This window comes from Nerophis ophidion, linkage group LG04, assembly GCF_033978795.1.
Source record: "Nerophis ophidion isolate RoL-2023_Sa linkage group LG04, RoL_Noph_v1.0, whole genome shotgun sequence".
Classification (NCBI taxonomy): domain Eukaryota; kingdom Metazoa; phylum Chordata; class Actinopteri; order Syngnathiformes; family Syngnathidae; genus Nerophis; species Nerophis ophidion.
Window position 1 is genome coordinate 23,657,266 of NC_084614.1, and position 24,954 is coordinate 23,682,219.

A 24,954-nucleotide genomic window follows, 5' to 3' on the forward strand; every position below is an offset into this window, starting at 1 on the left:
TTTTGTAATAAATTTTTTTATTAAATGGACAAGCAACTACAATATTAAACTAAGCCGAGCAGATCAAGATGATACAAACCAAATAAACTGAAACCCAACAACATTTCAAGAGCAAATTATGTTGCTGTCATTTTCTTCAGATGCGAACGGCTATTGACAAACGACAGCATTATGGGTGTAAATGTCACATTTATGCAAATGACCCCCCCCCCCACTCCCTTTCTTTATTTCATTAGTGGGCGCATGTTGCTAAATGCAGGAGACAAAGAGCAAAACATCACCTCCCCACAAAAAAAAAAAAAAAAACTGACTGCACAGCAAAAAAAATAGCAATACTTGAATTCCACTTACGCAATTTGGACATGCGAAAGTTTTACAGATGCTTCACTGTAGATTTTTCAATCAAAAAACTGTTTTCTTTTCATTGAACGTAATGTAGTCAAAATGGTCACAATTACATACAAGCACCAAGCAATGGCATAATTTTCAAAACGATTGTGGTATATATATATATATGTAACAAGAGGAAATTTAGAGGGGAACTCGTTGACCCGATTAACTGTTGATGTCTACTAGACGCCTCAGCTATACGCTAACATGACCAAACATGCAGGAATGTCTTTCGGCAGCCAAATGACGCACCTAATCATCTACCAAAATCCTAAAATAGTCGCTCTGAAATGGGGTCTAAATATATATTTATATATAATATATTTAATACACGATTAGGAGCCAGGAGGGCTTCATCACAATGTGCACCCTGACTGAACACGACACCAAAGCAACAAAAGCTACATTGCATTAAAACACCAGAAAACAATGAACTAGACAATGATTCATGGGATAGAAAACTAAATGTACATGTTTGAATTTAGGATGCTGAGCAGCTAAATGTAAATCATGATGAATTAAAGCTGAGAGCACAACAGTTTGTATTCCTTCCCTATACAATACCCATGTTTAAAGACCTCCAAATGGGAATATTTTGTGATGTAATGTGTTACGTTACCCTTTTTTGTTTACAGATACTGATACACCTGGCATTCACTCCTCAATTGATTAATTGCACTTGGAAATAAAAAATATGTACACACCAAAATCCCATTTATAATAAACGAGCACTAAACAGCTCAATTTAATTGTTTGAAATCTGATTATTGGGATATATAATATCCCAAATTGACAAAATAACATTGGTTTGACTCTCGATACAAACGTCAGGCGGTTGTTGTTTTTTTGCAAATATTGATAATCAAACTTTGAGAAATGTGTCTTCCTGCAGGTCATGGTGTTTGATGCTGAAGATTCCAGTGAGAAGCATCAAAAAGGTTCTTGTCTAGCGAGGGTGGACGTTAAGCGCTCTCTGTCACGGCCTGCAGAGGGAGCAGTGAAAAGCATGTTATCTACCACCTGATGCTGAAGAATCCATTATAACTATTTAATTTGTGGCTGCCACCACCACTCAGACCCCACCTCAATTACAAACCCTGTTTCCATACGAGTTGGGAAATTATGTTAGATGTAAATATAAACGGAATACAATTATTTGCAAATCCTTTTTAAACCAAATTCAATTGAATGCACTACAAAGACAATATCTTTGATGTTCAAACTCATAAACCTTATTTTTTTTTGCAAATAATAATTCACTTAGAATTTCATGGCTGCAACACGTGCCAAAGTAGTAGGGAAAGGGCATGTTCACCACTGTATTACATCACCTTTTCTTTTAACAATACTCAAAAAAAGTTTGGGAACTGAGGAAACTAATTGTTTAAGCTTTGAAAGTGGAATTCTTTCCCATTCTTGTTTTATGTAGAGCTTTAGTCGTTCAAAACTCTGGGGTCTCCGCTGTCGTATTTTATGCTTCATAATGCGCAACACATTTTCGATGGGAGACAGGTCTGGACTGCAGGCGGGCCAGGAAAGTACCCTCACTCTTTTTTTACAAAGCCACACTGTTTGTAACACGTGCTGAATGTGGCTTGGCATTGTCTTGCTGAAATAAGCAGGGGCGTCCATGAAAAAGACGGCGCTTAGATGGCAGCATATGTTGTTCCAAAACCTGTATGTACCTTTCAGCATTAATGGTGCCTTCACAGATGTGTAAGTAACCAATGCCTCGGGGACTAATGCACCCCCATACCATCAAAGATGCTGGCTTTTGAACTTTGCGTCGATAACAGTCTGGATGGTTTGCTTTCCCTTTGGTCCGTATGACACGATGTCGAATATTTCCAAAAACAATTTGAAATGTGTACTCGTCAGACCACAGAACGCTTGTCCACTTTGCATCAGTCCATCTTAGATGATCTCGGGCCCAGATAAGCCGCCGGCGTTTCTGGATGTTGTTGATAAATGGCTTTCACTTTGCATAGTAGAGCTTTAACTTGCACTTACAGATGTAGCGACAAACTGCATCTAGTGACAGTGGTTTTCTGAAGTGTTCCTGAGCCCATGTGGTGATATCCTTCAGAGATTGATGTCTGTTTTTGATACAGTGCCATCTGAGGAATCTAAGGTCACGGTCATTCAATGTTGGTTTCCGGCCATGCCACGTTGAGTAATGGAGGGGCCGTTTCTGCAAAGCCCGTATCGAGGCTTGCTTCATGTAGGGAGGAACAAAAAAATGACACGTGAAGCTTTGCTGCCAAGTTGTGCCACGTGACCACTTCAAGTTTGGGAAGCGGTTCAGCCTAACTGCCCGCCTGTACCACGTGACTGTTTTAGGACGCGGTTCAGATTTTGCCGGGAGAGTCCGAATTTTGACCGTGATTGCAGTACTATTTCTGGCCAGATTCTTACATTTGGCTCCTTAAAACAAACTGTTATACTATTGTTGTGACTCAGATGAAGAATAAAAACATATAGTATGCCTAATTTATGCAGAAATCTAAGTAATCACAAAGGGTTCACATACCCAGGGCTCAAATTTAACCATAACAAGTGCCGCGACCTATCTTGTCACTTGCTGTAATGCCCTAAAAAAATGACCAGCATCTATGGCAAGAACATGCTGTGACCGCTAGGGAGGATGTTTGAAACAGGTTCTCCTGATTGTTTGATAAGAAAAGAACTGATTCCATGGATTCAAATCCCTTTTTGAGAACCGGTTCCCGCTATCAAAGCCACTATACTGTATTTTCGCGACCATAGGGCGCACTGTATTAAAAGGCGCCGGGTCAGTTACGGGTGCTATTTCTGCATTTTTAGATTAGATTAGATAGTACTTTATTTATTCCGCCAGGAGAGTTCCTTCAGGAAAATTAAAATTTTCAGAACAATCCCATTCAAGATTAAACAAGATTTAACGCATAAATAAGGCGCGGCGTATTTTTGGGCGCAGGCATGTTTAAACATACGCTAGCTTAAAACATACGCTAGCATGCAAGGAAGCCGTTTTAAAAAGGCAGCAGGAGCAAAGCTGGGTTCGGGTCTACTTTATCGAAGTATTTATCAATGTACTCACAATTAGGGTTGGGCGATATGGCCTTTTTTTAATATCTCGATATTTTTTAGGCCATTTCGCAATACATGATATATATCTTGATATTTTGAATTAACACTTGATACATATAATCACAGCAGTATGATGATTCTATGTGTCTACATTAAAACATTCTTGTTCATACTGCATTAATATATACTCATTTTAAACTTTCATGCAGAGAAGGAAATCACAACTAAGTCAATTGACCAAAACTGTATTTATTTAACAGTTATTAAGCAGTGGAACAAACGTTCACGTCATTTCCAAAACAGAAAGTGCAAGATTGTCACACATTTTAAGTGTCAAATAAATAGGAGCTGCATAATAGGAAATCAAATAGTGTTCGTCCTTCGCTATGTGGTAGATTACTACGGACGTTTTTAAATTCTGTTGTTGGCTATTTTTTCATACGGTGTTGATCTGGAAATGTTTGCCTTGGCATTTTGATGGTGTGGGCATGTGGCACTGAACTAAGATGTTGAAATGCGGAGTAAGCACTCTTCATTCTTTGGCAGGTGACTTTTCAATTGATGCTACGTATTAGCAGTAATGCTACTTTTTGTAGCAATGCTTTTGGCCCACATTTGACAAATTACAGTGGTCTGTTCGACATATTCCCACTTGAAACCAAACCACCGCCAGACGATGGACCCCCTGCTGTTTTTCTTGGGAATTAATTATTCCTTCATTCGCACCTTCTCTCTCTCTTATCACCACTTGCACGGCTCTGCTAGCATCACGGCTAACGTTACCCAAGCTGCTACCTCTCTGCTCCGCAAGGGCGTATGCGTATGTGACGTAAGACGTGACAGTATGTGACGTAAGAAGGTGCGCTTGTCTGTGAGGAGAGAAAGGAAAGAGCGAGAAAAGCCTGTAGTGTAATGCCAGGGGCTAAAAGCAACTGCGTGAGAACGTATACTCGAATATCACGATAGTCATTTTCTCGCCCAGAGACAAACCCGTGATATATTCTCTATATCGATATATAGCCCAGCCCTAACTCACATTATTTTTTTGAGCAATCCTCATCCACGAATCCATCAAAGTCCTCATCTTCTTTGTCCAAAATGAACAGCTGGGCAAGTTCTCCATTAAAACGGCACCTCCTCATTTTCAAAGTCAGTCTCGTTGTCCATTAGAATAGCAAGCTAGCACAACAGTAAAAGTAGACTTTTCTTGTCCCGTTGTGCTTATCGATTCGCTACCGTGCTGGTCCCCTTCACCACAACATATCGATACAGCGTCCGCATTACTGAAGACGCTGCACCGATCCACCTGTCGATCCCACGATCCACTCTTCCCTCACTCGTGAACAAGACTCCGAGGTACTTGAACTCTTCCACTTGGGGCATAATGGACAATTGTAACGTAATTGCTTTGTACAATAAATTATTAAAAAATTCCCCGACATGAAAGCATCGTTATAAACAATATGGGCTTAGCCATTTTCGAAAGCGTGTATCAAAGGTTAACAAACAACGAGAACAGAAAAGTTGTTCCGAGATTTTCCGAGAGATTCACATTAGTTCATCAGGGTCTGGAAGGATGTCAGGTGTTTGGTGAATTTAGGTCGAGCAGCTCTCAAAATGCTGAGTAAGGAACAAATCAAAACGATTAATTACAGGCTGTTGGGGGAAAAATGTAGCAAGCTACACAACTTCTTTAGGTAGGTTAATTTCATGGAGTGCTAAATTAGTCGATCGTTTGCCCTCGAAACTCAGCAGTTCTAGACCTGTCAAAGTTGTTTGTGATGTATTGTGAATGTTTATTTAAATTTGTGGCTGTCAACAATTTCTTTACTTTTTTTATAAACGAACATATAAGTCGCTGATGTAAACAATAATGGTATGAGAATTGCAATGGCGTTTTAAATATTTGTTTATTTACAACTTTACTTAAGTTTACTACAAGTTAGGTCATACACTATCCGGTAGTCTATTTCAATTTTTGGACATTTGAATATTTTTATATCATATACGTGTGTGTGTGTGTGTGTGATTGTATATATGTTGTTCCAGACCACAGCAAACATTATCCTGCTTGCAAAGATTGTAATATTATCCATTAGAAGAAGACAGCCTGCAGTTTCCTTTAACCTGGACCCATATTTGGCCACTCTTAGCCAGTCATTTCCAAGAGTTTACTGAGAAGCCTCAACTTAAATTTTTTCCAATGTAGTAAAAATGTGTAGAATAAATACTAAATTTAAAATTTTCTGTTAATGAAGATTTGTGTCAGCCTTTGACACAGTCATTTTGATAGGCTAATATAGACATTTACATCATGTATTGCCTTCATTATAACACTTTTGTAAGGCGTTCAAGATTTTGTTTTTTGGTCCAATATTGCTCTTTCAAGATTTTGAGACCTGTGTGAAGTAGGCCAAAACTTGCAAAACTCTGTTGAAGTAGTCTCATATGATTGTGCAGAAATTTTTTTTTATTGGGGTGCTTTCGTTTGAGATAACATTTCATGTTTCAGGAAGTGCTGTCGCATGAACCAACATTATTTTGTTACCCATTTTGAAATGCTTCTATTATCGTTTGTATACCAAATAATATATTGTGCTATGTAATGCAGGGGGATGCAGTATACATTGCAAAATATGTTTCACGTCATATCGCTCATCCCCAGTGTAAAGGTGCCTAACGGTGTTATTTCATGCCGAGAGGATTCTCGTGTTGAAAATTGTATTTCTAAAAAGGTAGTAAACTGTTTTTTTTTTAATTCTAGCCAACAATATAATTGTTTTATAACAAATCATTTCTACTTTGCGGAAATACACCTATCGCAGACATGTCCGGAACCAATTAACAGCGATAAACGACTGTACCGGTATTAGTGGTGGGTACCATTCACATTTGAACCAACACAGTACCAATTCCCGGGAAACCTGGGAATCGAGACCGGTACTCAACAGTACTAATTCTCGGTACTTTTGTATGTGCCAATTAGGGCATATTATTAATATGTTGGTATTTTTATGCAATATCGCAATATACAGTGAAGAAAATAAGTATTTGAACACCCTGCTATTTTGCAAGGTCTCCCCCTTTGAAATCATGGAGGGGTCTGAAATTTTCACGGTAGGTGCATGTCCACTGTATGAGGGATAACCTAAAAAGAAAAACCCAGAAATCACAATCTATAATTTTTTAACAATTTATTTGTGTGATACAGCTGAAAATAAGTATTTGAACACTAACATTAATATTTGGTTGGGTAGCCTTTGTTTGCAATTACAGAGGTCAAACGTTTCCTGTAGTTCTTCACCAATTTTTTGCACAGACTGCAGGAGGGATTTTCGCCCACTCCTCCACAGAGATCTTCTCTAGAATAGTCAGGTTTCTGGGCTGTCGCTGAGTAACACAGACTTTCAGCTCCATCAAAAGATTTTTAATTGGATTTAGGTCTGGAGACTGGCTAGGCCACTCCAAAACCTTGATATGGTTCTTACGAAGCCACTTCTTGGTTTTCCTGGCTGTGTGCTTTAGGTAACTGTCATGTTGGAAGATCCAGCCACGACTCATCTTCAATGATCTGACTGAGGGAAGGAGGTTTTTGGCCAAAATCTCACAATACATGGTTGCAGTCATCCTCTCCTCAATTAGTACAGTCGTCCTGTCCCGTGAGCAGAAAAACACCCCCAAAGCTTCACAGTATGATTGGTGTTCTTGGGATGGTACGCATTATTCTTCCTCCAAACACGCATAGTGGAATTCTGACCAAAAAGGTCAATTTTGGTCTCATCTGTCAACAAGACTTTCTCCCATGACTCCTCTGGATCATCCAGATGGTCATTGGCAACTTAAGACGGGCCTTAACATGTGCTGGTTTAAGCAGAGAAACCTACCGTGCCATTCATGATTTCAAACCATGACGTCTTAGTGTATTACCAACAGTGACCATGGAAACAGTGGTCCCAGCTCTTTTCAGGATATTGATCAAGTCCTGCCCCTTCCTAACCCTTGGTGCTAGCGGGTGTATAATATAGCCAAAAGTCATGAATGCATTGCATTCTGTGTAAGTGTTATGTTGCGTTTATAATGTGTTACAGAGCCCATGTTCTCCAGAAATGTGTTTGGTGTGGGTTCACAAAGTGTGGCGCATATTAGTAAGTGTTAAAGTTGTTTATATCACAACCATTAGTGTGATCTGTATGGCTGTGGAACAAGACCCCTGGTTTACACATAGTAAAAGCAAAAAAAAAAAACTCCGCCATTTTGAAAAAGACGACAGGGTAAACGTCACTCGTGACGTCACGAATTTGCCTCGGCGGTAAAAGTAAGAATGTGCTTATTAATTTGGGGAGCGTGTTTGACCCGGCAGTAATTGAAGTCAGGCGCATATGCCCGGCGGCTATTCAAGGAAATACTGTATGCTACTTTAAAACTTTTCATGCAGAGAGGGAAATCACAACTAAGTCAATCTACCAAAACTGTATTTATTAAATACTCTTCATTCTCTCACGGGTAACTTTTTAAATGAAAGAACAAATTAGTAGTGCTGTTACCTTTTGTAGCAACACTTCTGCTGCATACTTTGCATATTGCTGTTGTCCGCTGAATATCTTCCCGCTTGAAGCCAAACCACCCCCAGATGATGGACCCCTTGCTGTTTTTTGGGGAATTATTTGTTCTTCCTCCATTTATGATCAGAGAAGGAGAGACAAGAAGGAGTGAGAAATGCCTGTAGTATAATCAGGGATGGGAATGAAGATTTACAAAATCAGCTGAAATTTTTTTTACCCTAAAACACCGCTTTGCGAAAGGCCGCACCAGAGTGCACGTAATCACGAAATCTATGTTAGCTTAGGATGCATTTCCTGCTATTTTGAGTCAAAATCTAACAATATTCTCCTGACCAAAATTTCACATTTATTAGCAAATATTTTCATAAAAATGTATCATGTGATGAAATTTATGTATACAAGTTTACACATATCAATTTGTTGCACACTTTTGGATTATAGACAAAAATAGGCCTACAAATGGATTAACCAGAATTCTCCGTAAACTCACTTTACTTAGATGCCTTGCCGATTCCGCGTGGTCAAAGAGTGCCACCTTTCCCCGAGATCCATAGTTCATAATGTCCTTGCAATATAAGCACTGAGCACGTCCCGGTTCATCGCACTTTGCAATGAAATCGCCGATCGGTTCGTCTACTTCTACGATATTGTTGTTAATCTTCAAGTTCAGTTTGATAGATATATCGAGCCATGCCCAGTTCCACTTGTTTCTCACGCCCTTAGATATCTATCGCTAATGAAGCATTCCTATCTTGAAAAAGCTTCACCATGTCTAAAACTGTTTTGTCAATAAAGAAACGTGTTAATTGAGAGCTACTGTGTTTTCTTTCCAGATTAGTCGCTGATAAACACAACCAATATAAACAGAATACGAGTTCAGAAACGCTCACAATAATTGAGGATCAGGGACTAGATATTGTCGGCAAACGACGCGTGCAGACGCCTATAACGGGTAATGTCATTGGTTGATGTTGTCAGCTGATAGTAGAGCTAGCCAATCTGGTGCCTTTACACATTGGCGTTATATTTTTCGCGGGACTTCTCTGCCTTGTACTGATAACTACATCAACGCAGAGACAAAAACGACGAGTACCTAACCCCCCCAATAATTTTCTCCCCGGATTTAAACAATTTACAGAAATGACCCTTGCTGCGCCAAAATCGGCGAAATTCTGCGGAAAATTCCCATCCCTGTGTAATGCCCGCAGCTAAAAGCAACTGCTGAAGCCTATCTCAGCTGCATTCGGGCGGAAGGCGGGGTACACCCTAGACAAGTCGCAAACTCATCACAGGGCCAACAACATTCACACTCACATTCACACACTAGGGCCAACTTAGTGTTTGCCAATCAACCTATCCCCATGTTCTTCCAACAAAAAAATAAATAACAAGGCTTTGCAAATAGTACAAAATGTATCAAACGCCAAGTAAATGCGCCAAGTAAGTGACTTGACTTAATTGTGCGACTATGATCTTTCTCACTTCGGCATACATTTTTGTCAGCATTTCTCAAGATCAGTTTTGATTTGGGCTTATATTGTAAGCATCTCAAATTAATGTTTTATCCAGATGCATACATTTGTCCAAATGTGGCCAAGTAGACTCATCGTTGGTTTCCTGGATGACATTTACACCGCAAAAAAAAATCTTAAGAAGAGAATCCCTCTGCCATCTTCCACTAGTTGTTTTAATATAAAAATCGTCCGCTTGAATATTCCTTCTTCTCTGATCCGACTCTCTCTTCGTCATTTGGGATGTCTGTTGTGATTTCCACTCCTGGTTCAATGACCCGCCATATCTTGCCTCTGATTGGCCTGTCCCTAATGTTTTGCGCTAATCTCAACCAATCATGAGTCATCATAGTAAACAACCAACCAATCTTGGATGTTCTTATACGTGCAAGCACTCTTAGAAGGAGGAAGGAGAGGGGTTTAATAGCCCATGGAGTGTTGAGTGGGAAGCAGGGGGGAATCAAAGAAAACGTGAAATAAATTATATTGATATAGGGCTGGGCGATATTGGTTTATATTAATATGTCAATACTTTTATGACATATACGATATATATCTGGATATTTTCCCTTAGCCTTGAATGAACACCTGATGCATATAATCACATCAGTATGAAAATTCTATGTGTCTACATTAAAGGCCTACTGAAACCCACTACTACCGACCACGCAGTCTGATAGTTTATATATCAAAGATGAAATATTAACATTGCAACACATGCCAATTAGGCCTTTTTAGTTTCCTAAATTGCAATTTTAAATTTCCCGCTAAGTGTCGTGTTGAAAACGTCGCGGTATGATGACTCGGGTTGTAGCGGACATTATTTTCCAGCCCGATCCAAGCTATAAGTAGTCTGCTTTAATCGCATAATCAAACAGTATTCTGGACATCTGTGTTGCGGAATCTTTTGCAATTTGTTCAATTAATAATGGAGAAGTCAAAGTAGAAAGATGGAGGTGGGAAGCTTTTAGCCTTTAGCCACACAAACACACGATGTTTCATTGTTTAAATTCCCGAAGATGAAGCTTTACTAGAGGGAAATCACAACTAAGTCAATTTACCAAAACTGTATTTATTAAATACTCTTCATTCTTTCGCGGGTTACTTTTTAAATGAAAGAATAAATTAGTAGTGCTGCTACTTTTTGTAGCAACACTTCTGCTGCATACTTTGCTGTGGTCTGCTGAATATCTTCCCGCTTGAAGCCAAACCACCGCCAGATGATGGACCCCCTGCTGTTTTTTTGGGCATTAATTGTTCTTCCTCCATTTGTGATCCGTTTCGCACGCTCTCTCTCTTGTATTGTCACTAGCATGTGTTAGTGACGAGGACGTCTGAAGAGGGCGTAAAAAGCACCGACAAAAGTCGCCACACTCAGTACTCCAGTCAAAACAAATCGTCCCCCAAGTGTTTAACAAATTCTAATCAGAGGACACACTAAGCTATGAGAGCTTAAGTAAACAGACAGCAAGCAAACCACAAAGAATAATTGAAATAACTGAAGTCCCAATAACGAGGCTTGTGGAACCCCACAAGTTAATCTCTTTTGCTGTAATTTAGTTTTATTAATTTCTACATATTGAGATTTTTACTTAAATATATAACTATTTAACCACTGTTTGGAAACACCTCTTATGCTATAGTTCTACAATTTATGAGGATATTGAGATAGGATGTGAGGAAAATGTCTGCTGTGGTCGAGGTGAGTTTGTAAATGAATATAATAAAAATTTGTTTTAAGTCGTTTAACTTTAAGGTGTAGTCTAAAATTCTTAGGTATTTTTTTTAAAGTATTTTTCTTTTTTATTTAGACATTGCATTACACCATGCATCTGGGTGGTTAACTAAGATAGGATAATGGCATAAGGAAGTACACCAAATTTCAACAGCTTTCAGTTAGCTTTAGACTTGATAGTATAATGCAAATAACTATAACCTTTACAACCGTTTGTTTTGAATAGTGTTGAATAATAATTACAAATAAAAGCTTAGATTAATAACTATAATAAGAGTCAAAACGTATAGTGTTATAAAGGACAGAAGTGTTGGTCGGCTTATCACTTAGCACACGACCTTGTGTGTGTGTGTGTGTGGCCCGCGCTATCAAAATAACGGTGGAATGGAATCTGGAGGGACGTGAATAACTGCATGCTTTTATTTTGTAGAATATCACGCATGACAAGAAGTCAGAGTGCACAACTAACTAACTGATAGACACAAATGATAGTTTTAATTAACTTATAAATAATCTTTAGTTGATTTAAAGAGTTACTTAAATATACATGGAGTAGTAGGTATAATGGCCTGGGAATGCCTCGGGATCCCCCGGGAAGAGCTGGACGAAGGTCTGGGCTTCCCTGCTTAGGCTGGTGCCCCCGCGACCCGACCTCGGATAAGCGGAAGAAGATGGATGGATGGATATTTAAAGTTGAGTTTTGGAGGTACAATAAATAATTGTGATTTCAAATTAATGAATAACCGTGTAGTTAATGCAAACTAGAATATCAATCAAAATAATTGTGATTATTATTTTTGCCATGATCATCCAGCCCTACCCGAAGCCTCTTTATTGTAAACTATCCATCCATCCATTTTCTACTGCTTGTCCCTTTTGTGGTTGCTGGAGCCTCTCAACTAATTGTACAAACCCTGTATCCATATGAGTTGGGAAATTGTGTTACATGTAAATATAAACGAAATACAGTGATTTGCAAATCTTTTTCAACCCATATTCAGTCCAATATGCTACAAAGACAACATATTTTATGTTCAAACTGATAAACGTTTTTTTGGGGCAAATATTCATTAACTTTAGAATTTGATGCCAGCAACATGTGACAAAGTTGGGAAAGGTGGCAATAAATACTGATAAAGTTGAGGAATGCTCATCAAACACTTATATGGAACATCCCACAGGTGTGCAGGCTAATTGGGAACAGTTGGGTGCCATTATTGGGTATAAAAGCAGTTTCCATGAAATGCTAAGTAATTCACAAACAAGGATGGGGGAAGGGTCACCACTTTGTAAGCAAATTGTCAAACAGTTTTATAACAACAGGGATTTTACCATCTACGGTCCGTAAAATCATCAAAAAGTTCAGAGAATCTGGAGAAATCGCTGCACGTAAGCGATGATATTACAGACTTTTGATCCCTCAGGTGGTACTGCATCAAAAATGGACATCAGTGTGTAAAGGATATCACCACATGGGCTCAGGAACACTTCATACAACCACGGTCAGTAACTACAGTTGGTCGCTACATCTGTAAGTACAAGTTAAAACTCTACTATGCAAAGCCAAACCCATTTATCAACAATATCCTGAAACGCCACCGGCTTGTCTGGGCCTGAGCTCACCTAAGATGGACTGATGCAAAGTGGAAAGGTGTTCTGTGGTCTGACGAGTCCACATTTCAAATTATATTTGGAAACGGAGGACTTGGTGTCCTCCAGACCAAAGAGGAAAATAACCATTCGGATAGTTATAGGCGCAAAGTTCAAAAGCCAGCATCTGTGATGGTATGTGGGTGTATTATTGCCCAAGGCATGGGTAACTTACACATCTGTGAAGGCACCATTAATGCTGAAAGGTCCATACAGGTTTTGGAACAAACAAATGTTGTCAACCAAGCAAGGTTATCATGAACGCCCCTGCTTATTTCAGCAAAACAACTGTTACAACTGCGTGTCTTTGTAAAAAAAAAAAAAAAAAAAAAAAAAAAGTGCGGGTACTTTCCTGGCCCGCCTGCAGTCCAGACCTGTCTCCCATCGAAAATGTGTGGCACATTATGAAGCCAAAAATACGACAGCGGAGACCCCGGACTGTTGAACGACTGAAGAATGGTGAAAGATTTTCCACTTTCAAAGCTTCAAAAATTTGTTTCCTCAGTTCCCAAACGTTTATTGAGTGTTGTTAAAAGAAAAGGTGATGTAACAGTGGTGAACATGCCCTTTCACAAATACTTTGGCATGTGTTGCAGCCATGAAATTCTAAGTTAATTATTATTTGCAAAAAAAAAAAGTTTCAGTCTGAACATCAAATGTCTTGTCTTTGTAGTGCATTCAAGTAAATATGGGTTGAAAAGGATTTGCAAATCATTGTATTCCGTTTATATTTACATCTAACACAATTTCCCAACTCATATGGAAACGGGGTTTGTAATAAATACTAGCAAACATCTTAACGGACATTTTTCAGATTTGCTGTGTTGAACTGTTTTCTTGGAAAATGTGCAGTGTGCTTCATATCAAGTGTTTCACAACAACCAGAACTTGCAAGTAATTAGGTTTTGCTGTGGGCTTTCGTTAAGTTTTCGCTACCGCTATGCTAAGCTGTACCAACACACTGCTGCGCACACACAGCACACTAACTGGTGGTGCTCGATAAATTCCAACCTGGCAGCCTGCTTTAGTTCAGTTTTGTAGCAATGTTATGGTGTCCTCAAAAATCAAAACATATAAAAGCAACACTGAAGTTTATGCACATTTTAAATAAAAGTAACATTTCAAGACCTTTCAAAATTATGTTTTAGACCTTTAATGAGATTTAAGCAGAAGTTTAAACATTTTAAGGCCTTCAATTCAAATTGCTGGATTTAAGACTTTTTAAGACCCCACAGATACCCAGAGCAAGATGCAACGAATAATAATAAAAAAAAAAACAACAAAAAAAACATGTCTCATCTTGCCTTGTCTGCTGTCTGCTGCCCCCCTGCTGCGTTGTTCTCCTGCTCCTCTGCTTTGGACTCGGCCTGCGAGGAGGGAGCAGCTGCCTTGGGTGCAGCAGCTACATCGTTGGCCTTGCCCTCACTCTTGCAGTCGCCCGCGTTGGAAACACCCTCTGTATCGGCGTCCTTCGGCCTCTTTGGTGACACCTGGCACAGATGGCCGACGGCGCAGGTGTCAAGGAGAGACTTGTGTGCGACAGAGCGGCCTCAAGGGAAAAAAACGCTCACCTCTGCCGACTCATTCGCTTTGCGTTTATTTCCTCCCCTGTCGTTTTTCTCGTCAATAACCAGGGCGCCCTCGTCCTCGTCACTGCTGCCTTCAGCGTCGCCTTTCTCTGAACCGGCTGCTTCTTCAGATGCATCGTCTTTCTTAGTCGACTAATAATAAAAAAAAGACAGTTGGTCGAGTCAGTTGCCACTGGACACAACATGAGAGGTAATACAAGAGAGGAAGGACCTCTATAATCAAAAATAGACCTCTGACCTGCAAACAGCTAAAGAATCCTGCCCTGGCCCTATACCCTTTGTAAAAAAGAAAAGCAGGCTTCGCTACACATCTTAAAATAAAGCATGTCTTTCTGCCAACTATCAGTCAGTCAACAACTGATGTGAGATCTGTAAGTTTGCTCATTTTGTTTTTCTATAGAAAATAGGCTAACCTAACATGATGTTGCTGGTAAAGTGTGGTTGTAATGTTAGCACTGTAGCTCACATAGCTATCCTAGTGTTGTTTAGGTTTTTTTTTTATCTCTCCCATTCCTTAATGTTACATAGTTGTTTGTAATATATGAAATCTATTTCATTGGGCAAGTGCAGCGTTCCGGCGTATACTGTACATAATCTTAGGGCATTCAATCGATCGCAGCAGGACTGTTTGGTTTGTCTTAAAAGACGTTTCACCTCTCATCTGAGTAGGTTCACCTGCTAATAACTTTAATAAATACAGTTTTGGTAAATTGACTTAACTGTGATTTCCTTCTCTGCATGAAAGTTTAAAATGAGCATATATTAATGCAGTATGAACAAGAATGTTTTAATGTAGACACATAGAATCATCATACTGCTGTGATTATATGTATCAAGTGTTCATTTAAGGTTAAAGAAAAATACCGAGATATATGTTGTATATCGCGATATAGCTTAAAAATATTTCGATATTAAAAAAAGGCCATATTGCCCAGCCCTAATTTGAATAGTAAACAGAAGTGGGTTGAAAAGAAAAGACGAGCGTGGCAAGGAACTATGGTCTGTTTGAAAAAAAAATTCCAAATTCTGCCGTACTGTCTCGGTCAGCGGATCTTAACCTTTTTGATCTTGGGTCCCAACTGTTCCACTACAAAGGGGCACATGGCCCGCAAATATTAACACTGAAGTAGTAATCTTCCTCTGTATTTTAATCAAATCCTTCTGTTTTGTTTGAGATTGTCGTTACTGCCACAAGTGGTGGAAAACTGTATTATAACGGAGTACCGCTGCGGCCCATATGAACTATACCTGGGAAATATATTTTTGGTGGCACTATAGGGGGAGGTTGAGGCTCTATGTTCAAGAAACACTGGTCTAGGTGACTAACTGTTTTATCAAAAATATATTCGCTCTCTGTAGCACTCATTTTCAGATTCTCTTTTCACTCCGTGCAGAGAAACAGCAAGATGGTGCAACCAAACTTAACGGTTAATATTGTTACCCGATGGGCTATTTAGCATGTCCCTATTATTGCTCACTGACCACTTCCTGTTTTGCTAGCTTACCAGACCATGAGTGCCTTTGTTCATGCAACCAACCATGTTTTATTCTTTCCAGTTTATTCTGACCAAAAAAATAAATATTTATAAAATGCATTGTATAGATAGATTACATGTCTATTGTAATATGAATTAATATTGTTTTATCGCCCAAACATACGATAACCCACTGCTGTCCGGTTTGATTGTAACTCACTTCTTTATACTTTACTATAATATACTCAATCCACCAGCACTGCTTATTTAACAACAGCACTTAAACAGTTATTTTATTCAGTCCACTATAACTACACATTGATTGCAATTTAACCAACTATTTATCCACTGCAATTTAACTGTTTATTCATCCAAGGCTTTTTAACAGTTTATTTATTCACTGCAAGCTAACTATTATGTGCCACTTAACCGTATATTTATGCACTGTATTTAACGGTTTATTCATTTATCCACTGCCCTGTAACTTATCTATTCATTGCCATATGACCAAGATCCTGCTATATAGAATTGCTAAACAAAGTTTTCTAGTGTTGTAAATACAATGACAAACCACTTATCCTATTATATCTGCTCATGTGCTGAGAGCAAATGCATAGTGAGACCTCTTGTATCCATTTTGAAAGCCAGAAGAAAATAAGCACACAGACGTAGCAATTTATCGATGACGGCAAAGTTATCTTTTAAGTTTCATTTTCCGTTCAGTTAATTGACTTGACTATCGGCCCAGGCCTACAATTGTATGAAATGTTTTTGTATTTAATTAGTTTAACCTCTTAAGGCCCAAGCTGTTTACATGTTTTTTATTTCTCCTTGCTATTTGGGCTTATTGGACCCTAATTAGAATAAAAAACTAAGAATAATCTTTTTATATGATGTACTTAGTCCATAAGTAACAAACGTGTACTTCATGTTTAGTGACATGCTAATTCTTATTTTTACACTTTTAGTTCCCTCCGGGTACTCCGGCTTCCTCCCACTTCCAAAGACATGCACCTGGGGATAGGTTGATTGGCAACACTAAATTGACCCTAGTGTGTGAATGTGAGTGTGAATGTTGTCTGTCTTATCTGTGTTGGCCCTGCAATGAGGTGGCGACTTGTCCAGGGTGTACCCCGCCTTCCGCCCGATTGTAGCTGAGATAGGCGCCAGCGCCCCCCGCCACCCCGAAAGGGAATAAGCGGTAGAAAATGGATGGATGGATGGATTTTCCAAATTGAATTGTATGTTACACTCTTCTGACACCACCAGATGGCAGTATAGGTGTTCACATAAGGGGCAAAAGACCCCCCAATTCAGTAGTGTACACAATTTTGAAAATAAGAGCTAAAAGGTGCTGTCCACGCATGTGGCCACTTAGGCCTTTAGAGTTTTTAATGCCATTTAAGGCCTTAATTTTCACAAAATCCATGTATTAACTTCAAATGCTTTTTCATGGCATGTGGAAATCCTGCTATATATGCAGAGTTAGGGCTGGGCGATATATCGCAGATTTGTCTCTGTGCATATGATATAGAAAGTGACTATATCGTAATATTCAAGTATACGTTCTCACGCAGTGCTTTTGGCTGCAGGCGTACACTTCAGGCTCTTCTCGCTCTGTCTTGTCTTTCCTTTTCCACAGACAAGCAGGCGCACATTCTTACATACGTCACAAACTGTCACGTCATACGTCACAGTGTCCGCCCTCGCGTAGCAGAGAGAAAGCATACTGGGCTACGTTAGCTGCTAACGTAGCCGTATGACTGGGAATACGAGAGAAAGAAGCTGCGGATCTAGTAACAAATGAAGGAAGACTTAATTCCCAATAAAAACAGCAGAGTTTACATCGTCTGGCGGTGGTTCGGCTTCAAGTGGGAATATGTCGAACACACAACCGTAATTTGGAAGTGGGAGGAAGCCGAAGTACACGGAGGGAACCCACGCATTCACGGGGAGGACATGCAAACTCCACACAGAAAGATCCCGAGCCTGGAATTGAACCCAAGACTGCAGGACCTTTGTATTGTGAGGCAGACGCACTAACTTCTCTGCCACCGTGAAGCCCACTTCCAAAGACATGCACCTGGGGATAGGTTGATTGGCAACACTAAATTGGCTCTAGTGTGTGAATGCGAGTGTGAATGTTGTCTGTCTATCTGTGTTGGCCCTGCGATGAGGTGGCGACTTGTCCAAGGTGTACACCGCCTTCCGCCCGTTTGTAGCTGAGATAGGCGCCAGCGCCCACCGCGACCCCAAAAGGGAATAAGCGGTAGAAAATGGATGGAGACAACCGTAATTTGTCAAGTGTGGGGGGGAAAAAAGCGTAGCTATAAAAAGTAGCATTACTGCTAATATGTAGCATCATTTGAAAAGTCACTCGCTAGAGAATGAAGAGAATTTCATAACCTTAGTAACATACTATAGTGAGGGACGAATACTATTTGATTTCCTATTATGCAGCTCATTTTTATTTGATACTTGAAACGTTTCTGACAGTCTTGCACGTTATGTTTTGTAAATGACTTGAATGTTTGTGCCATTGCTTAATAACTTTAAAAAATACACTTTTGGTCAATTGACTTGTGACTTCCTTCTCTGCATGAAAGTTTAAAAGTAGCATATATGAATGCAGTATGAAGAAGACTGCTTTAATGTAGACACATAGAATCATCATACATCTGTGATTATATGCATCAAGTGTTCATTCAAAGCCAAGTCAAAATATCGTAGTATATATCGTATATTGCGATATGGCCTAAAAATATCGCAATATTAAAAAAAGGCAATATCGCCCAGCCCAATGTAGAGTGCACTTATTGGAGACACGGACACCTTATCCGCGATAAAGCAATACGCACACACTAAATAACATGCTCGCTCAAAAGTACTTTTAGACTGGTTTAAATTCCATCATTCAGGCTAGATTGCAAATTTTTTTTTTTTAAACAAAGACACATACAAATGCCCCTTTCTCACCTTATAGCCTTCGTGTGTGACAGTGGGGTTGTTTTCGATCTCCCAGAGGCCCTCAGCAAAGCCTTTCCGCTTATTCGCCTTACCGAACTTCTCTTTGCACTCGTTGTATGGGAACAAATCCTTGGCCCCGAGGGAAGCCCTTGATGAGACCAAACAGTACAGACAATATCAAATCACTGAATTGGAACATTTACAGATTTGAGTTAACCTTACTTACGTCTCGTGTGTCCCGAAAAAGAACACCTGGTACTTGTTGGAGGGGGATTTTACTGCACGCTCTGGAAACTCATCAATCTGGAAAACACAAAGTAACGGATTCTCGAGAGGGTCATTGAACGTTACATAGTGGTTACTTAATTCAAAAGATGTTACATTAACACAATATCACATGCTTTTAGTTTGCAGGCGCTGGTACTGAGGAAACACGTGTTCATGGTGCAGACGTTATTTGAAGGTATTTAAATGTGAAGATTAACGCGAGGGTATGTTGTTGTAAGCATTTCACCAATCTCGCGCACTTTGCAAATTATACATTATACATCATTTCCATTGTGCGCAAGCAATTTGCATATCGCAAGACGAGATTTAAGACGAGATTTTGTGGATGGTTTAGTCAGTAACCCTACATTATTATATTTTATAAATAGTAAACCAAGTTGTGGTAGTAGTTTAGTCAGTAGTTTAGTCGTGGATGTACACTGTATAGTGGTTAGGGTTGGACTGATTTGAGGGCAATACTCAGTTATATTGTCCCGACTACAAATGAATATATTTACATAAGTATTTAATAAATTATTTTGACACCAAAAACATGTATTTGCACCCATTGATTTGCAAAATGTGCACCACACATTATTCAAATATATAGCTGGAAGCAATTTGCAAAAAGATTGCGCATTATACAAATTTTCAAAATGCGGTTGTGCATTTTGCAATATTGTGCCTACAACAAGATGAGATTTAAGACGAGATTCTGTGGATGGTTTAGTCAGTAACCCTACATTATTATATTTTATTAATAGTAAATCAAGTTGTGGTAGTACCGTATTTCCTTGAATACCCGCCGGGCATGTAATATGCGCCTGCGTTGAATTACTGCCGGGTAAAACTTGCTCCCCAAATTTATTAGTGCATGCTTACTTTTACGGCCGGGTCAATTTCATGACGTCAAAAGTGACGCTTCCCCTGCCGTCATTTTCAAATTGGCGGAAGGGTGTTTTTTTTGCTTTTATTTTGTGTAAACCAGGGGTCTTGTTCCACAGCTATACAGGTCACACTAATGGTTGTGATATAAAACAATTTTAACACTCTCAATAATATGCGCCACACTCTATGAACCCTAACCAAACAAGAATAACAAACACATTTCTGGAGAACATTGGCTCTGTAACATTATAAACGCAACATAAGAATTACCCAGAATTCCAATGCATCCATGACTTTTGGCTATGTTATACACCCGCTAGTACCAAACCCCCACCCCCCTCTCCGTGCGTCGGTTGAGGTGGGCGGGGTTAGGGGGCGCGTATATAATATAGAAAAGAGTCATAGATGCATTGGAATTCTGGGTAATTCTTATGTTGCGTTTATATAGTGTTACAGAGCCAATGTTCTCCAGAAATGTGTTTGTTACTCTTGTTTGGTTAGGGTTCACAGAGTGTGTCGCATATTAGTAAGAGTTTATATCACAACCATCAGTGTAAACGGTATGGCTGTTGACCAAGTATGCATTGCAATCTTGTATGAGAAGCAGCGAAATGCATGCGTCCTACTGGCACGCAGATAGCATGGTGTAAAGGTGGGCGCGATGACAAGTTGTAGAACAGTGGTCCCCAACCACCGGGCTGCGGCCACAGAAGAATTTTTTATTAATTTTTTTTTTAATCACACTCAATTTTTTACTGCAAGCCATTGGTAAGCGCAGCATTGAGAAGAGGATTTAAAATGATTAGCGCCTGATTACTTTTACCGCATGTCTGGAATAAGCGCAGGAGTGAGAAGAGATTTTAAATTAAATAGCGCCCCGGCTGCTATTCAAGGAAATACGGTAGTTTAGTCAGTAGTTTAGTCGTGGATGTACACTGTATAATGGTTAGGGTTGGACTGATTTGAGAGCAATACTCAGTTATATTGTCCCGACTACTAATGAATGGATTTACATAAGTATTTAATAAATTATTTTGACACCAAAAACTTGTATTTGTGCCCATTGATTTGCAAAATGTGCACCACACATTATTCAAATATATAGCTGGAAGCAAATTACAAAAAGATTGCGCATTATACAAATTTGCAAAATGCGGTTGCGCATTTTGCAAATTGCTCACATTGGTATTGTGCCTACAACAAGACGAGATTTAAGACGAGATTTTGTGGATGGTTTAGTCCAGGGGTCTCAGACCCGCGGCCCGCAGGCCAAATGCGGCCCGCAAGATGTAATTTTGCGGCCCCCTTCTTAAAATGAAAGTTTAATGTCAGTGCAGCCCGCAAGTTTTATATGAATGGCGCTTGACAGCGTTGTGTTATTTGGGTCCAAAATGGCTCTTTCAATGTTCTGGGTTGCCTACTCCTGCGTTAGGGGAAAAGCTGCAAGTGAGTGAAAGCGACAGAGACGTTGCCATGGAGACGAGGGTTTTCTTACGTGCCTGGTTGCAGTTAGACCGCGACGCCTGTACGTCAGTAATAACAGTCCCCGATAACCTGCACCAATTCAAACTGTTTTATTTATTTTTCATTGTCTAATTTGCATTGCCTCACATGATGAAAACTACATATATTTCTATAGGACGCCGGATAACACTCCGGGAGCCGTCACTTTTTTGCGCTCGCTATTCCGGTACTTTCCCGGCTATTATCCACCGCCGCCGGGTTGCTGTAAGGAGAAGGAGGAAAAGCGGAACGACACACATTGCAGAAATAACATTATTCTCCGTGCGTCGGCTAAATAGAAAAAAATTACACTATCCCAAACATGTCTTTTTCAAAGCCTACAGTGAAGAGAAAGGTTCGTGATGAGCAAAGACAATTCCAGGAAAAGTGGGAGATGCAATATTTCTTTGTTGAGCACAGCGGTGGACAAGGAATACAATTTGAAAACGTCAGTATACAACTAGACATGCTGAGGAGTATGCAACATTTTTCAAAGAAATATTTTCTTGCGGCCCAGCCTCGCAGACTCTGCGTCCAGTGGCCCCCAGGTGAATTGAGTTTGAGACCCCCTGGTTTAGTCAGTAACCCTACATTATTGTATTTTATAAATAGTAAACCAAGTTGTTGTGGTAGTAGTTTAGTCAGTAGTTTAGTCGTGGATGTACACTGTATAGTGGTTAGGGTTAGAGTTGGACTGATTTGAGGGGAATACTCAGTTATATTGTCCCAACTACAAATAAATAGATTTATTTAAGTATTTAATACATTCTTTTGACACCAAAAACATGTATTTGCGCCCATTGATTTGCAAAATGTGCACCACACATTATTCAAATTTATAGCTGGAAGCAATTTGCAAAATGCGGTTGCGCATTATACAAAATGCTCACATTGGTATTGAGCCTAAAACAGCTACAAGTCGCAACAAGTGTTACTAGCATCACTTCGCTCACATGGCAAAATAAAACAATTATTGAAAACATTTAGAGGACACATTATTTTTGGGAGTCTTGTCGGTGCTTACTTTCCAAGTGTTGAGGTCATGACTTCACTTAAGTGTTTGCTTATTATGTTACACTGACATGAACTAAAACGGGGGACTCGTATTTAATTACAGCAAGCTAGCGGGCAAAACGACGTCTTATTTGACGGTATTATAATGAAATAGTGTCTAAAATGTAGTTAACAAGCTGCGTGGTGGGGAGAAATGTGTATGTTGGCTTAATGTCTACGCTAGCTAGCGTGCTAGCTAAGGTATGCTAATAAATGCTAGCAAGGCCTCCACTGTAAACAAGCGCTAATCGCAGCGCGGCTTTTCAAAATGAACACATTGGTTGTGCAAACATTAAACATGAGACAGTGAAAGTGTTAACGGAGGGAGAGGACGTGCTTACCCGAGCAGGCCAGTGTGGATACCCCTTCATTTTAGCAAATACCAGATCTCCAGGTTTGTATTCCCGCTGCCTGTTGGACCTCGGCATGTTTCCCGCACAAATCGGCGTCGCGGTGCAAATCAAACTGACGAGCAATTATATTCACACACAAAAAATGTACTTTTAAATATATTTTTGATAAACACCTGCGGCTATTGATGAAGCGGAGGAGGGTCGTTTTCTCCCTCAAAATGGATCCAGCACGGGTAGCAGGGGACGTGGGGACGCCACTCCTCCAAACGCAACAACGACCTTAGGCGTTATTATTTTTTTTGAAAGGCAAAACGAAGAAGTTGTCCGTTTTTTATGCTAATTGTCCACTCCGATGGCGCTTCCCTCGCTAAGTTGACTTGGGTTTGAAATTGAATCCCGCTTTCCCTCCTGCACAGACTCGCCCCCGCCGCCCTGGATGATAGGGGTGTGCGGGTCGACACTGAAATATCGGTACTGCCGATACCAGTTTAGCTGTTCTATCGATTCTCAAATCAAAATATCGATACTTTTTAGGTATTTGAGATACCGTATTTCCTTGAATTCCCGCAGGGCATATAGTATGCACCTGCCTTGAATTACTCCCGGGTCAAACTCGCTTCCCAAAATAATTAGCGCATGCTTGGTATTACCGCCTGGTCAAACTCGTGATATCACGATAGACACTTCCCCGTCATCATTTTCAAAATGGAGGAGGCTGATTTCAATACTGGTAATTTGAAATCGCACAAAGGGAAAAAGATTAAGAGCTATTTAGTAGGATTTAAGGTCCAAGCTTACATCACACTCAAATTTTTACTGCATACCTTTGGGAAGTGCTAGAGTGAGAAGAGGTTTTAAAATAATTAGCACATGCTTACTTTTACCGCATGCCTTTGGTAAGCGCAGGAGTGAGAAGAGGTTTTAAATTAATTAGGGCCCCGGCGGCAATTCAAGGAAATACGGTAGTCTATCCCGGGGGTCACCAACGTGATGCCCGTAACGACCAGATGAGTCGCCCGCTGGCCTGTTCTAAAAATAGCTCAAATAGCAACATTTACCAGTGAGCTGGCTCTATTTTGTAATTGGATTTATTTACTAGCAAGCTGGCCTCGCTTTGCTCGACATTTTTAATTCTAAGAGAGACAAAACTCAAATAGACTTTGAAAATCCAAGAAAATATTTTAAAGACTTGGTCTTCACTTTTTTAAATAAATGCATTCATTTTTTTACTTTGCTTCTTAAAACTTTCAGAAAGACCATTTTAGAGAAAAAATACAACCTTAAAAATGATTTTAGGATTTTTAAACACATATACCTTTTTACCTTTTAAATTCCTTCCTCTCCTTTCCTGACAATTTAAATCAATGTTCAAGTAAATTTATTTTTTTATTGTACAGAATAATAAATACATTTTAATTTAATTCTTCATTTTTGCTTCTGTTTTTTCGACGAAGAATATTTGTGAAATATTTCTTCAAACTTATGATTAAAATTTAAAAAAAATATTCTGGCAAATCTACAAAATCTGTAGAATCAAATTTAAATCTTTTTTCAAAGTATTTTTAATTTCTTTTAAAATGTTTGTTCTGCAAAATCTAGAAGAAATAATGATTTGTGTTTGTTAGAAATATAGCTTGGTCCAATTTGTTATATATTCTAACAAAGTGCAGATTGGATTTTAACCTATTGAAAACATGTCATCAGAAATATATATTTGTTGTGAGAAATCATTGAGATGAGCAGTGTTTCCACAAAGATAAATATCATTAATTATTAATAATAACATAGAGTTAAAGGTAAAATTGAACAAATTGGCTTTTTCTGGCAATTTATTTAAGTGTGTATCAAATTGGTAGCCCTTCGCATTAATCGGTACCCAAGAAGTAGCTCTTGGTTTCAAAAAGGTTGGTGACCTCGGTCTATCCCAGTGGTTCTCAACCTT

General features: G+C 39.4%; 1 protein-coding gene across 2 annotated transcripts; it reads right to left on the bottom strand.

The window, feature by feature from the left end:
• Window positions 1-23,490, bottom strand: hdgfl3 (HDGF like 3). Of its 2 annotated transcripts, XM_061897527.1 has the most exons (7): window positions 23,186-23,490; window positions 23,001-23,124; window positions 19,175-19,251; window positions 18,958-19,096; window positions 14,489-14,638; window positions 14,222-14,407; window positions 1-1,373 (listed from the first exon to the last, which is right to left on the bottom strand). In XM_061897527.1, exons 2-7 carry the CDS (start codon window positions 23,085-23,087, stop codon window positions 1,353-1,355), a joined length of 660 nt encoding a protein of 219 aa, XP_061753511.1. In that variant the 5' UTR covers window positions 23,088-23,124; window positions 23,186-23,490; the 3' UTR covers window positions 1-1,352. The 2 variants fall into 2 exon arrangements, with proteins under 2 accessions (XP_061753511.1, XP_061753510.1); XM_061897526.1 differs by having other exon boundaries at window positions 23,001-23,489.
• Window positions 23,491-24,954: the final 1,464 nt, after the last annotated feature.